This window comes from Python bivittatus, unplaced genomic scaffold (genome assembly GCF_059951505.1).
Source record: "Python bivittatus isolate LINGU-HERP-01145 unplaced genomic scaffold, Pbiv_v1 ctg000700_np1212, whole genome shotgun sequence".
Taxonomy (NCBI): Eukaryota; Metazoa; Chordata; class Lepidosauria; order Squamata; family Pythonidae; genus Python; species Python bivittatus.
In genome coordinates this window covers 41,817,132-41,833,838 of record NW_028277098.1, presented here as the reverse complement: position 1 = coordinate 41,833,838, position 16,707 = coordinate 41,817,132, and the positions used below count along the sequence as shown (strand labels likewise).

The window sequence follows — 16,707 nt, the reverse complement described above, 5'->3', positions numbered from 1 at the left end:
ACATGCTAAAGGAAGGAAGCATTTGTGTGTTTTGGGGGTGAGGAACGTTGAAGTATTAAATGTTAGTTTTTGAAAGAAGGCTAAAATTACACCTTCCTTCACTCCTGCCTCCTCCCAAAATACATGCTTCACAGCCATAGAACCTACTGTAAATAAAGATTCTAGATAGAAGTTCTTTTCCTGTCAATTAACATGTAATAACAGCCAATAACATTGGAACTTTATAGTAGGGAGTAGTGTAAAAGTGGGACAAAAGTATAGAAAAAGTTGCAGATGGGATGAATGATGAGATGGGAAAAAAGATTTGCTCACAAAAGAATTTAAGCATGAATTAGATTGATGTAGGGAGCCATGGAGACAACCTTGAAGAAACCATTCAGGGACCATTACAACAATGTCATGTGCAGAAACATGCTTTGAGCTTGGGAAGGAGGGAAAGCATTAGGAAGAGACTCAGACTAGCTTCTCCCTGACTCTCTGGGATATAATGGGGAGGGCAGAGAGGGAAAACACAGTCAAGCTTACAAGATTCTGTTATAATAGCCTATCTTAATAAAGTATAGTTGTAGTCTTTTTGTAGAATCTGTTTCTTGGTCTGGCAAAACAAGCTGAAACATTTTTTTTAAGTCCAGAGCAATGAGACAACATTTAGAAGCAACTCAGGCAGACACCTCCATAATTCACTGGAGTATCAGAAGGGGGAAGAGGTATAGCACAATCAGACTTGCAAGATTCTGCTATTATAGGCAATCTCAATAGAAGTAATTTCAGCTTTCCTGTAGAGTAGATTTCCTGGGCTGATCTACCTAGTGGGGCTGACATTCAGAAAGAATGGACAAAATTGTCATTCTGAATTTGAATGAATGACAGATCAAGCTAGAACAAGAGCAGAGAGAACAAATGTTAAGTGTACCCAGGAATATAAACCAGATTTTGCATGTAAGCTGCCTAAAGGACTGTAAGGTCTGCATTACTCAATTCAATGTGGACTTCTGTGATATGCTGGTAACTAGTCAACATACCACACGTCACTTGTTACTACGATATGCACTAACTTGTAAAACTGTTTTGAGGACAACAGAGACAAGTGTAACATGACCATAATTTATATCTTATAATTTGAAATGTTTTAAATAAGTAAATGAGTAAGCAAGTATCCCACATGTCTATTTGTTGTTTAAAAAAAGTAAAGTGGGAGTACTCATTTTGTGGCAGGGTGAGTCGACCTGATGGGATGATGCAATGGTCTCAAAATTAAAGATGGTACTCTCCCCCCACCATGGGCCAAATCAGGCTCATGTCCACAAACTTTATGTCTAATTAAAACACCCACTTTATTGCTATAAGGACAGAGGCATTAACTAACAGAGAACATTGTTGGCCATTCCTAGAGTTGTTTTTATATAGCAAGGACTGGAACTATTCTGTGTGTCAAGGGGGCGTGATTTGCATTTTGAGACCTAGCAAGAACAAACAGAACTTGAGAGAGTGATCTGTTGAGAAACTGGCTGTTGGAAAAGACTGCAGTTTTCAGGGAACAGAACAGATATCAGTGAGAACACCTGAACAAAGGTGCTGGCAGTCTAGAAAACAGTTATTTTCCCTCTTCTCATTCTCCTTCTTAGGACAGAAGTGAGATGTGTTAAAATCTCTGTTTGTAATGTCGATATAGAACTGTATATACATATGTAGTTTGTTAAGCTAAGGACACTGTACTTTTTAAGTATCGCTGTAAATAGAGAAGAACTCTGTGGATATGCCTGGAACATTTTTGAGGAAGCAAAAATAAAAGTTTTGTAGAAATAAAGAGATAGGTTTCATAAATCTGTTGTATTGCATATGGACATTTTGAGAAAAACAAAGCATTCTGAATGGAAATCTGTCATCATATTCTGAATATGTGAACTAAGGCTGCATTGAATATTCTCTTTTTTATTTTGGTGTAAAAATTGCTCATTTGTGAACATATTTAGGTCAACAAAAAATATATCTGGAGGTGGTATGAAGGATGGTTGTCATTAACAGAAACTGTACATATTCACCTCAAATATGTGAATGCTTATTTTTTTTAACAGTGAGCATTGTCTACTTATCCTGAAATAGGACCCCTTCTGAACATCTTAATCTGATCTTTGGCTGACAACATGATTAATCTCTCTGCCCAGCATTTGAGGAAAGTGATGTGAGGCTTGTTGCAAGGAATAGATTGGTAAGAAATTCTAGAGCATTGTAAAGGAAATTATACGTTGGAAAGTTTTTAATATTTTTTGCCTGATCATAGAACAGGAAACTCTATTTTCAGGCCCAGCAACATCCCTCAGAATAAGAGTGTTAGTGGCAAGGAAAGTTAAGGGATGTTGCCCAATTTTTAAAGCAAGCAGAACTGATTACTTATTTCTCTCTGAGTTTTTCAGTATAGGATGGAAAAGTCAGAATCAACAGAAGGTAACTACTATTGTATGTACAAGTAGAATCACTGAGGTGGCTCTACTTTTTATAAAAATAACCTTTCTACCAGACCTTTCTTGAGAATGACAAAAGATGACCCTTGATTTATGACATGTATTGGATTAAATCAACTTCTTTATTGCTTAGATCACATAATCTATGAATGATCCTTTCTAGGCTGCTAGTTCCTCATAACCTTCTTCCAGCAACTCATAATGAAGTCCCCATCCCACCCCAAGAGGGAAACAATCTCTAAATCCACAGTAATTGATATAACCTGGGACTATCCTGCCAAATAATTTTAGACCCCACCATGATCCTTGTAGCTCTGTTAATTACACTGGGAATATGAACTTGGTTGACAAGGTCATCTGACATTGACAGTTTTGCTCAATACCATTTATCTAGTATGCTACAGGAATTAAAATGCAATACTTGCAGAATTCTTCAAGCTTATATGGTCAAATAATGCATCATATTTTAAGTGTATAGTAGTTTTATTCCAGTAATTCTTTGTAATTGACACTGAATTATTTACTTGTAATTTTAATGATCCTGGTTATCCAGTAACACGATATTAATTAGGAAAGCTAATTCTAACTGCCATCAGACTGGTTTATTTTTGGCATCATGTTACATAGTTAATTTATATAAAAATTTAATTGAGTTCCTTATTAAAATTCAAGAGAGGGCATAAGCCATTGTGAAGATAATTATAGTTAAGAAAAAGCTGTTTTCATGTATGCTCTGGTATATTTGCAGTGTTTACCTTTGGACTCTGTTAATATAGAATAGAAAATAGTTTTAGTGATAGCAATATTATGACTTGATTACAAGATACTTCTTAATCTCTGTGCTGTGAGCTTTCCCAAAGAAACCAAGCAGGTACTTAGATTAATACACACACTTCCAAGACAGTCAATATAAATGCAAAACTCTTACGCTAATACTTATATTTTACTGATTTTCTTTCATTAATATTATTTGCATTAACACTGAAGCTAATTCTAATTACAGCTGCATTCAACAAAATAAAGGTCTTAAGAAATAATTATTTTGCTATTAACAAATATAGATGAAAACCTACAGATTATTTTGCATAAACACTGCATAGCTTTTATCTTTGCAAAAAAAGAAATGTCTTAGTAGCTTGCCCTTCTGTCTACTCTCTCCACCATTTAACCTGAAGCTGACAGGATCTCCTTCCTAAAATAACACTCAACTAGCACCTCTAAAGCATCAACATTTATCACAGTGTAATATTAGATACAGCTTTGTCCTACATTTCTCCATGCTTGCTCTCTCTTTATAGAGGGTAGATTTGAGCAATTCTACCAAAATGTAATTTACAAAGACTGTCATTGTGGTGCCATAGCATCACTTCATCTTCCTTTTAAAATGAGCACAGGGACAACTTTGAGGCTTCTCTTACAGCAACTGACTGGCTTGTTTTGAACTTGCCAAGAAAAATCAAGGCAAAAAACACAGAGCCTAAAAATGGAGACACAGGGTAGTAATATCTGGATGTTGATTTCTGCAAACCCTCATGGTTACTGGAAGGAGTGCAGATAAGCTCATCAGAGGTTCTTTTTTAGAAGAGGGCTGCAGTTAACACAACGATGAACTGCTCTGAAAACGTTTTAAGGGCTTCTGTGGTAAAAGGTGTAGTTGTATGGATGTGGAGAAAAATTAGATAGACAGACAGATAGAGATGATTTCATAGTGACGCTTAAGTAGAACATCATAGTAAAATATCCTGAGCTCACTGGCAGTACTGATAGTTTAGTATTTAAACTCAAAGCAATATGATAATGAAAAAGTGAAAGCAAGGGTGCCTTTGAACGTATTTGGAATATATTTTTGTAATCTATGAATAAATAAAGCTGATCTCAGTACATCTAAATGGAGGAATTAGTTTTTTGGGATCATGATATCTAGCTTCCAAGGTTTTTCCAGCGTTACAAATGAAGAGCCAAATGCTGCAACAGTCATGATAGGAATGAGGTGATTATCTGTGTTTTTTTTGTTACAAAAGCAGAGGATTACAATCAGCTTTACTGTAAGTTTTGGAAAGGGAGTTATTGTTCCACTCTCTGTTGCAAGCCCAAAAATTCCTTTCCAAAGCATTTATTTGCATCTCAAGGAAAACCTCTATTTGTGGCAAAAAAAAAACTTTCCAAAAATGCAGATAACAACTTTAAAGATTTATTTTTTCTACACACAATGGCAGGGGAAAAAAGAATTAAACCTTTCCATGTCCCAAAACTATTTAAGTACCAGAAACCCCACTGTATACTATAATAACACTCACAAAATTGATCTTGTTTGCTTTGGCAAAATATAGTGGTTGTATGCTATTCTTTATTCTTGTTTATTTCATGAACATCTTACATGATGTCATCCCCACCCTAAGAGGGGTGATGAATGACTGTGTTCTAGTCCCTCTTCAATGTATATATCAATCCAATTGTGCAAACTCTGACACAAACTTTCCTCTCCCTCTTCTGATAGAGGTTGGATAGAGTAGTTCCAATTCCACTGCATATTGCAGCAGTCCTGATTGTCTTGCAGATGGATGTGACAAAAGCACTGAAGTGTCTAGCTTCTTTTTGCAAAGTACTGATTAAAACAAAAACAAATACCAAAAGGTTCACCAGCCAAATTAATGGAAACAGAAAAAGTATTCATCTATAAGTAACTTGGGGTGCTTTTTCGGGCCTCGTAATGGAGTGAAAATCTCAAGTATTCCATCATTTGTGTTCAAACAAACTATGATCTTTTTCATGCAAAGACCAGGGTATTTTGTTTCATCAGCTCATGATACATAAGATACAACAATCCCTCAAATCTATACACTCACTGGAAATTTGTTGCACTGGAAACTGTATAATCAAAGTTTCTCAGATCTATTTTAATTCTCTCCAGCTATGTTTGAACTGCAGCTCTTTGCCTTGAGATGGTAGTAATTTCTCTGGAAGCCAAAGCCTGGATTATCTTCTCACTCTATTTCTGAAATCCATCCTTCCTTCCTTCCTTCCTTCCTTCCTTCCTTCCTTCCTTCCTTCCTTCCTTCCTTCCTTCCTTCCTTCCTTCCTTCCTTCCTTCCTTCCTTCCTCCCTCCCTCCCTCCCTCCCTCCCTTCCTTCCTTCCTTCCTTCCTTGTAGGTCTTGCCCCAGTAATTCTATGAGATATTTCAAACCAGGCTAGCTAAAAACGTGATGCAGATGTTCCATTGCTTGAATTTCTTCCCTAATAGTATTCGTCCTTTGGTATCAATGATGGTAATAGTCTTATTAGACAATGTACAGAAGTGTTTAAAAGTCTGTGAACCCTTTTGAATTTTCAGTATTTCTGCATAAATATGACCTAAAACATGATCTGTTCTCCACATAAAACTAGATAAAGAGAATCCAATTAAACAAATGAATAAAAAATATTACACTTGTTCATTTATTTATTGAGGAAAATGATCCAAAGCTACATATTTTATAATACCTATGCCCAGGTCCTTTGAAAATGCTGAGACCTATAATACTTTATTACTCATTTTGGGGTGATTGGTAGGTTCTGCTGCTTTATCTTATTTTTCATGGAACCCCAGGAATCCTGAATACTACTGGTATTATATATTAGCTGACCTCTGTCCTGATATTACCTGTAGAATTGCTAAATCAGTGCCTCTGTGTTAATCACCATCTTAATAAATTCAATAAATTGCATCTTAATACGTTCAAATCATTGCTTTGATCTATAGTTAACAATTTATGAAATATTTCATGGTATTATTCAATTGGAATATTATTGCCTTCCTTGAATATCTTTTAAGAAGAAAGCTACCAAGAATGTTTTTGTTATAACATTATTTTACTTACTCCTGTCTTCTCATCGAAGATTTTGATTCCTCCAAAGGAAATGGTTAGAAATATTTTCTGTTTATGTTCACCTTTTGAACGAGATGCAGCAACAATTCCCTGTTGGGAGAAAATAAATGGTTCACATTCAAAATAATTTTTTTTTTTTTCTGGGTGTTCTCCTATTAAGAACTGTCAGCTTCCCATTGCCTTCAAGTTGGAGATTTGGGGCAATGTATTTTATTCATTTGAATAAAACAGTACTTACTTCTATTTAATATGCATAATATTTATTTCTATTTAAGACTGGGCTGAACACTGGTTTCAATATATATATATGTTTGTTTTCAAAATTTTCCACCCTATTTATGCAAGTGGAGTGAAGATGCAAAAAGGGCTAAGTGAATGCATACCATATTAATCCAGGAATTTCTGCTTATTTTGACATATGAAAATTATCTAATTAATGGTCTAAATTATGATGTTGTGATTAATTTCTATTGCTTCACTTTTTGGCAGTAAAGCTTGTGACACTATTTACTAAACTACGGGGATAACACTACTGAGCAGAATATCCTATCTAATCACAGAAGAAATCCTTTATACACACGCACAAATCTGTGAAATGCCTCGAATAATTGTTTGACATTTTCTGACAACAGAATATGCTGTTAAAACAAAGGAAGAGAGGTACAAAAGACTGAGGACATATTTGCTGAAAAACATAGATGCCTCTGAGGATTAGCCATTATTTGATAGAGTTGCTTAATGCATTTTGTAATACCTAAGTAAGCTTCTCAAATTTATCCTTTTTCCCCCTAATCTTTTGCCCTCCCCTAATCTTCACCCGCTTCTTTCCCTCCATATCTTTTTCCTTCCCTTATAGTAGTTACCCCTCTGTTTCTATTTATTTATTTATGTTTTTTGGTTGACTATATTGGAAGGGAATAACAATAACAATAATCATAATCATAATATCTGTCTATTTTATACAACTCAAGGTACCTACATAAATGCTACCACTTCTTATTTTTCCCACAAAAACAATCATGTAGGCTGGGCTGGGCTGAGAGAGAGTGACTGGCCCAAAGTCACTCAGCTTTCATGCCCAAGATATGATTAGAATAAATGATATCCCAGTTTCTAATCCAGCCCCTTAATCACTATACTGTACCAAACTCGCTCCCTGGAACATGTCTATATCTATTTCTCTGTGTGAGAGGGAATGGTTAGTGTATGTAAATGGACCATAAATTTTATTATTTTTCAATTAAACTACAGATATTCATTCAATTCAGTATTGTTATTCATTTTGTCCCAATCCTGCTCTTCCTGGATTGCAAGTTTCAGCAGCCAAGGCTGTAGAAATCATTTAAAGCACAGGAGTACACATGAAGCACATCGCTTCAAATCAACAGAGCAGCCATATCTTTTCCCAGGCTCATAAGGCTGCTGCATAAGCTGTGTGTGCATGTATTGCCACTTTTCTCCCTTATGAACAGCCAGGTGAGTCTGGAAAAAGGCATGGTTAGTTTTCAGATTCAAAGAGAGGTGTTTTGAATATGCTTCTGCATACGGCTGAGCATGATTTTTACAATATTTCCACAGCCCTAATATGTACAAGCATACATATACTATATATATAGACAAGTTTGTTTGTGTGGATGATTTATATGGCTGCCCATTTCATGATAGTGACTCTATATAATAATCTCCATTACATAATAACCTTCAGGTTGGTTTTAGCTGGGGCTGGCCAGTCTAGGTTGACTCGGTGTAGAACTGGCTGATACACAGTACTTTTATCAGTGTGGACATCATTCCTTTTGAGGGTAGGGGATGTGTTTACCTGAAGGGAAAATAGATGGGCATGGACAGCAATATGGAATGAGCCAGGACCCATAACCAGAAATCTCCACGGCTAAGCAGTCAAACCCAGGGATAGTGATGTAATGAGCAATTAGGATTAGAAGGCACACCAGAAGGAAGGACTACAGAAAAAGCTGAAGTCAATGCTGAAAACAAGACATGCCAGAGACCAGTTTGATCTTGCTTATGACTGCAATAGGAATCCCTTTATATTCCTTTCTCAGAAAATTGCCATACTTAACATAGATTGGTAGAGTCAATTTTTATAACAGCATGTTCATTATGCAATTTACCATGTAGGCAGTGATCCTGACAATTTTTTGATCGACTGGTCAGCAATTCCTAATCAAATGTTTGTGGCTTAGGAAGCTTGTCAAATTGGCTCAAACTGAACCTAATACAACCTTATGGGAGAAGAGTAGCTATAGGAAAGAATAATAATTAGAAAGTAAATATGGAAAGTAGACAAATCCAAGTGGATAGCAGATTGGTGTAAAACAGCAAACAGCTATGAAATCTGACAGAAGGAGGAGCAGAATAGGCAGGAAGAGGAATAGGCCTGAAAAGGGGCAGACAATTGTAGGCTTCTACTGTAAATTCTGGGGATATATACTGAACTGTTTTTCTTCTAATTGGATACTCATTATTTTGTTTTGCAAATTAGATTCAATATTTGAAAGCCCTTGCATTGGTATTTTACATTATATTGATACCACGGAAACAGATTCTTGCAGTAATTTTTCCTTGCAATAATTCTTTGTAATATTAATCTGAAAGATACAGGCTCCATACTTGGTATGCTTTATTTGAATTCATCAATATTTCATTTTGTCTACTGAAGTAAGCAACACTGTCAGACTATGGTATATGTGCTTTCCAAATTACTCAGCCTTACATATGAGATAAACTCTTTAATTGCCTAGTATTACTGCTTATTCACAGAGCTAGCTGTGTATACATCCCTGGGATAGCCAGTCATTCATAAGTTACTTTAAACCCAAGGCAACAAAGAAATGAATGTTCTCTACAGCATATTCTCCCCATCCCTTTTTTTCCCCCTTCTGGAACAGAATTGCCCATTAAATATATTAAATTCATATTATTTATAACATTTTTACTCACATTTATATGGAGACATACAAAAATAAGGCATGGATAGAGAGGAATTCTCCTGCTCTTACAGGGCTACAACTCAAGGTCATTTCACAGAAGGAAATACTTTTTCACACAACACAGTTAAACTATGGAATTCACAGCCAGCTGTGGTGGTAACAGCAGCCAATTTGAATGGTTTTGAAAAAGGATTGGAGGACCAGACCTCAATAGCTACTAATATTGATGGCTGTTTACTGCTTCCTGAATCATAGGCAGCATGCCATAAATGCTGATTGCTGGGAAGCGACAATGGAAGGAACTGTTGACTTCTAATCCAAGCCTGTGAGCTTCTCAAATCAATCCAGTTGGCTAAAATGTGATACCAAATGCTGGTGTCAGGCCTATGGCCTGATCCAGCAGGGTTCTTCTTCATATAGGAATATCCAACCATTTACTCAATACATATTTCTGATCTATTCTGCTTATATAAATTAATATTCACAGAATCTGATCAAATGATTTTTTTAAAAAGGAATAGTTCATGACATATCTACCAGTTAAAATACATTTGGCCTAGTTAGGCATTTCAAATATTTATATCATAATACACACATACATACATAGTACTTTCTCTAGTAAAATGAAGATGACAGCCCCACAAACCAATTGTTGGGAGGATCAATGGAATGAATGAGAAGAGTGTTCTTGTTATGGACCACTGGATCAACCCTGACTCTTGGTGACTAATGGGAGAAGTTTTCTTGGCAACATTTTCAGAAGTGGCTTGCCAATGTCTTCTTTCTAGGTAGTCAGAGCGTAACTGGTCTAAGTCACCCAGATGGTTAATGCCTAAGGCAGAAATAGAACTCATGGTCTCCTGGTTTCTAGCCTAGTGCCTTCCATGAAACAATGCTTACATACACATTGAAGAACATCCAGAAGCTGCAGTTGGTCCAGAATGCAGTGACACAAGTAATTATGGTTGTATCTCGATACACTCATGTTACATCTATAAGCATGCTATAGTCATATTTCATAATTCTCCAGTTACACCATCTATACCCCATACCCAATACACCCCAGGTAGTCCTCACTTAATGACCCTAATTGGGAACAGAATTTCCATTGCTAAGTGAAGTGATTGTTAGGCAAAACATCATGTGACCATACCGCTTAGTGATGGCAATTCCAGTAGTCCCAGTTGCAGTCATTAGGCAAGGACTGCACCATCATTAAGCAATGATCTTGTTTCTCCTGCCCTGCCATGCTTGCCTCTGCTTCGATTACCCTCACCTATCTCCCCCCATCTCTGCCCTTTTGGCCACCCTGCACTCTGCTGCCGACACCTACCTCTGCTACCCCCTGCCAGCCCCAGCTGACCTTCACCATCTTCTTCCTCCCACTGCTGATAAGGCGCACCTGGCTGAGGCAGCTGCTAGTCCTTTGCAAGGCCTCGTGCCTGAATTTTGATCATGTGATCACAGGGGCACTGCAATGGCTGAAACTTCAAGGGCCAGCTGTAACTACAATTCATGCAGCACCACCATAACTTTGAATGGTCGCTGAACGAATGGTCGTTAAGCAAGGACTACTTGTATATTAATCATATTGGGAGCATGATGTACTATTGTTTAATCTTGTCTATAAGGAATGACTGTAGGCAATAAACCAGATGAAGATGATAACTGTAATTCCTAGCTACCAAGGCTACATGGGTTTGGACCTCAAGTGACACAAATAGGTCAAAGAGCACTCCAAGCTCTTTGGAGAGCTTGACAAAAGCGTAGCTCCATCTAAACCAGGCTGAACATCTGTCTATTATTAACATTAGTGAGGGCCACAGAAAGAAAAAGCTATAACAAGTATACACAATTTTGACATGTAAGAATCATCTACTCAGGATTCAGTCTCCATTTAGTGGCCATCATCCCACCCGTGATTGCATCAAGATATGGATGTCACCTAGCAGCTTCACAGAGACTTTAAAATATGTGGTGAGCTAATACAAAAGACTGCAAACACAAATCACATGGGGTCAAAGAGAAATCTCTAATATCATGCCCTCCTAAATCTAAACTGTAGAATTTTACCTGTACAGCAAGGTGCCATGATTGATGGCATCAAAACTGCCAAATCAAATAGAATCCAAAGCGTGGGGCTTCTCCTACTTATTTCCAAAGAGAGGTCATTCACTAGACATACAAGGCATTCTAATGCTGTTTCAAGATTTGAAGCTGGATTGTAAAGAAGCTAAATATTCTGTTCCACCTCAAAGAGTTAAGAATGCGATCACTTTCTTCAAGACCTTATTATTTTAAATGTTTAGATTGCTTCTAAATTAATCCACATAAACTATAATTACACATACATGCACACACATAAACACACGATTGCATATATAATGTTTATATAAACATTATAAATACTACTGAAAATTAATATTTAAATGTTTTCACAGCACCTTTAATTTCATCATGGAATCTTGACATAACTTGTCACCTCGCGCTGCAGAGACTTCGTCTATCCCAATGAGTTTTGCTTTGTATCGAACACCGTCGCCTTTAAACCTCTTTATTAAAGTTGCTTCACTACGATCCTGACCTGAAAAAAGAGGTGTAAGCCTGTAACCCACACAGTTGTATGAAAATATAAATATACCAAAATTAAATACTTATAGTCAAATTTAAATTTATTATACAGATACATTGTAGCTGCAAGCATCACTCCCATCTGTTATTCTTCAGTCCCCTCTTGTTTTGGCCATAACAAATGGACGAAGGGGAGTGATGAAAAAATTAATAGAGTGTCATATTTCTCAATGAAACTATAAAAGCCACTTACCAAATAACATTTTTAAACTAATCACTTGTCTCTGAATAAAGAAGACATAGAATCAAAGGATACATCTTTGCTCTATTACTATACTAAGACTCAGTTAATGATGCTAGAACTTCAGTAGTTGTTGCATCACAATCATATCTAAAATAAACCAGTCATAAATTTATCGAATCAAGCAAAATGCTTTTGTTCTCCTGTAGACTAATTAAATTATTATATATAATCCTTGTTTGATAATAACACAGTCTAGATGGGAATTAAAATTTGTGATTTGACAGTGTTATATCTTTGTGGCACTTAAAATTACCATTCAAATCACATATTACTATTTCCTGGTTTCCAGCCAGGCTTGTTCATTGACATGCTAAAAATATTTTGTTTTCAAGTTACAGACTAAGTCTTAAGTCCTCTTTAGCTGGGTCCTATACATGCAAGTTTTTAAAGCAGCAAGTAAATAAGTTAAAAAAACAACAACCTTTTTTCATATTTACGTCACATCTGATGAAGTGTGCGTATGAATATAATTCCTTGTTTTACTATTATAGTATCCTTTTCTGTTTTGGAAGCAAAGCAAGGAGGAACCTAGTTAGGAATTGGAAGAAAAGCAGAAATTCTAAGGCAGTAGGTAAGGCTGTGGAGGTCTAAAACACCCCAGAGGGCAATGACACATCACTTTGCTTCCCTGCATGGACATTTCCACATGTTCAGTAGAAGCTGAGCTCTGTCAAAGTAGATTTTATATTTTTACATAACATTTTTGTTGCTTCCCAAGTAAATCTGTTGGGGATGGGGTGGGGAAGGGAGCTGCAGAAATATACTGCAGCCACATGAGGGTCCCATGTTTTGAGTGAATACAAAATGTCAGATGGCATATGCTTAGAAGACTGGTTATAGACATAAAAAATAGAAACAAGTCACAAAACATGGGATAGTGATGGAGAAAGCAAAGTTAGTTATGCAATTTCCAACTGAAATGGCTTTCTAAAAGATGGCAACAGAAGACCATCATGTTAAGGTCCAAAACCACTTTGCTGTACCAGAGCTAGCTAGCTCTACAATATCAAAAGAAAACATCCTGAAAGCAGACAACTCTGTTACTCAAACAATGGAAATGTTGAAATTGTCCCTCATACCCAAGAGAGAATTGTTTCAAAACTGTTACGCCATGTGCATGGAAGAAAAGGGCACAGGAATTTAAACCTTGATTCCACTCTAAATAGGGCTTACATTTCAGATCTAGCAGTTGCTGGAATTCTTTCATAATGATTTGTTTCATTTTCCTACAACAAATCTTTTTGACAAAGCTCTTGTGCCCTTGAATGCCTATTGTGTTTTTTCCAGTTTGTCAAAAGAAGGATGATAAATGAAAATGATCTGAATTTGAAAATGTATTTATTTTCTTATTTTAAAATTTTAAAAAGCTAACGTGAACAGAGTTAGCTAAGTGGGGCCTGGTACATTCATGATACCCCAGGTATCCCAGTGCTGGAGCTGTTCGTCATTTTCCTGATAGGTGATAAATGAGGGGCCCTTCTTGTTTGGGCAGCTGTAGACTTTACCACTAAGGATATGCCCTAGATGTATTATGTACTTTCTGAACTGAGGATAAGGGCTTCTACTAAACTTCTTTATCTATTTGTTTTAATGAGCTAAGGTGGAATACCAAAGTAGACATGAACAGAAGATAAGACTTGTTTAGACTGTCAATATTTCATAGAGAAGATTATGATCATTATATATTTTAAGGTATATTAATTGTTTTAATAATCTTTAGTTCACATAACTTTGTCCTAGTACATAGGTATGTGTCCAGCTATCTAAACATTTCCAAGTTTAACTTTAATGAACTTTAATCTCTGTTCAAAATCCAATGATCTACTCACCAAGTAGAAAGTATACTATCCTGAAGCCACACTCAGTATTGTCAAGAAATTCAGCTAGCAATGACAACACTTTTCCACAGCTTTGAAATCCATAAATAATAGATTCTCTTTTAAAGTTTCAGTATTTGTTTCCCCCATCCCATCCTCGCATATTGTTTTGAAATATACATAGACACATCCCAATCCTTTTCTGTTTTCATTGTGGGAAAGAGCAAGACAGCTTAAAACATTTGTAGTGGTTTACAAATGTAAAGGGAATTGAATAACACCAACAATTTATCACCTATCTTGGTCCTTCAAAGCACCGTGTTTACTCCTGAATTTCCAAATAGAATTTATCAAAGGACTGTGCCTACCTGCTCCTGGACAATATTATCTAAAAGACTAATGGCACATTGATTACTAGTCAGAAACTCTAAGTAATGTTTAAATTATGCGGGAGGGAAATGCTGAGGCAGATGTTACTAGTGAGAGCTAAGAACAATAAAGGAACATTAGCAACACTAAGCTCTGAGGGAAAAAAAATCACATCTGGATGCACAACAATGCTTTACTTAACCATCAGGCTATTTTACAAGTTGTTTGCGTGTGTAAACATTCATGTTTCAATTTGCTTGTTTGATAATAAATAAAACCTAATTTGTACATTCTTTGTGTTAACAATTTCCAGTTTTCCAATGTCATTATATATGCTGTTCTCCAAATATTTTATATGCTTCTTCAGTTTCACAATAACTGCTTCTCAATTGTTATTGGAACAAGACTATATTGGAGAGGAATAAAATACAATTCCACTATACAGAAGTGATTAAGATGTTGGACTAGAAATAGAAACCATCAGATTTAAGTACTATTTCAGCCACAGAAGCTCACTAGTTGAATTGGGGCCAGTCATTCTCTCTGTATCTAACAACCTCACAAACTTGCTGGGGGAAAAATTGGAGAAGGAAGTACTATATATACCAACTGCAGATCTTAAAGGAAAAAAAAAAAAGGAATATAACATTGATTAATAAATTGATAAATAATCAGAGCCCAAGGATTTGCAACAGTCTTTTCCAGCTGCAACCTCCTTACTCTGGGGAAAGGAGAAATGAAACCAAATTGTGGCTTATATTTTAGAGTATGTATGGAAACATATTTCCCTGAATGTTTGTATGAGATCTGATCTTCTGGAGTGGATCAGAAGCAATCCAAGAGCAACACTGAGCTCATTGTGCACCGCTGCTGGTAGAGGATCCAAAGCATCAACATATCAATGGACACTGATCCTACGGATCAATGAAATTAGTGTTGTCTATCTAAATAATCGTTATAGCCTATTCTGGCATGCTTGGCTGTAAACAGAAATCAAATATTTAAAACATAAAAAACTCAAAGAATCAAGAGATAATTAATCAATTATTCATATTTTTTCAAAACAAACTTGACCTTTCTGCAGCCTACTAACTAGGACTAATCAAACAGCTAAAATAAGATTCTTTCTGAGTCTGAACATTGTGCAAAAACAAAACAAAACAGCAACAATGTCAAGTTCAAGGATGGCATGACAGAAAAGTTCCAGTGTAAGTAATGATGTAACTTCAGACATAGGAAATGTGCAGTTTTAGAATGGGGGGGAGGAGGAGGAAGAGGAGGAACCGCCACCACTGTATGTGAGACAGGAGATTCTGAAATGTGCAAATATGTTTGCTACAAGTTTGCACTAGACTCCCCAAACAATGCTTGGAGCCTATATTGGAACTCGGATTTTGCTCATCTTTGTTTTTAATAGCAAGCTTAATTTATCTTCCATTTCAATAATCCGGTGACACCCAGTTATGTGAAATATATACAATATGCACATGCAGAAAATACAATACTTTGGCACAATTGAAGATTTGATCTGTAGAGATGATGCATATTTATATGCCTCTTCGTCCTACACAGTGGAGTAGAACTGGGATATTAGAAAAGGTTCTATGAGACAGGGCCCTGGGTATTTCACATGTAACAAATCAGGATGTTTTGTTTCATAATTTACTTTAAGCCTGAGAGATATATGTATTTGCATCACATGTAGAATAAATAAAGGAACAGGAAAAAACAACCATTTAAGCATTTAAAGCATTTAAAAGAGGCCCATCCTTGGATATGGCTGAAAAGCAGTATAAATAATACCATTCTGAATTATAATATATTGTAATGCTGAGATGGAGAACAGTGGAAAAATCATTAACCTGATCAACAAATCTAAAACGGTATATGGAAACCTAGAGTTGAGAGAATTTACCAGTTATTTCTTCCTGGTAGATATGTCCAGTTTAGTTCAATTTTTCATCTGTCTTTGTCTTTGTCTTTCCTTGCTTCCACAGCTCCCTTCCCTCTTCTTTGTCACTACAGTATTCTATTATACATGGATATTAATTTACTTTTTTTTTCTCTCTTTATGTCCAACTACACCTTCCTGACTGATGGCAAACTTCCTTGAATGTTTTTTTTTTTTTAAAGCAAAAGAGATTTCAGATCTTAAATGATTATCTGCTTGTGCAGCCTATGTACAGAATTAGACTTAGATTAGAGTCTAATTAGAATTAGAGGCTCCAGATTTAAATCAAGTGAACATATTACTTACTGCCCACTGTTGTGGAATACAGGAGACCTGTCTCTGAACATGAGTTGTTAATGAATCTATCAGAACTATGAAACATAGTATTCACCAAACTTCATGTTGAAGGCTGGCT

At 36.1% G+C, this 16,707-nt stretch overlaps 1 protein-coding gene across 5 annotated transcripts in view; it reads right to left on the bottom strand.

The window, feature by feature from the left end:
• DAB1 (DAB adaptor protein 1) overlaps positions 1-16,707 on the bottom strand; it is a 212,335-nt gene that overhangs the window by 104,068 nt on the left and 91,560 nt on the right. For all 5 annotated transcript variants that reach the window (XM_088153498.1, XM_088153495.1, XM_088153499.1 and 2 more), the window contains 2 exons: positions 11,725-11,864; positions 6,321-6,419 (listed from right to left, as the gene is read on the bottom strand). In XM_088153498.1, the coding sequence (XP_088009624.1) occupies positions 6,321-6,419; positions 11,725-11,864 (239 nt within the window). The remainder of the gene's footprint in view (positions 1-6,320; positions 6,420-11,724; positions 11,865-16,707) is intronic.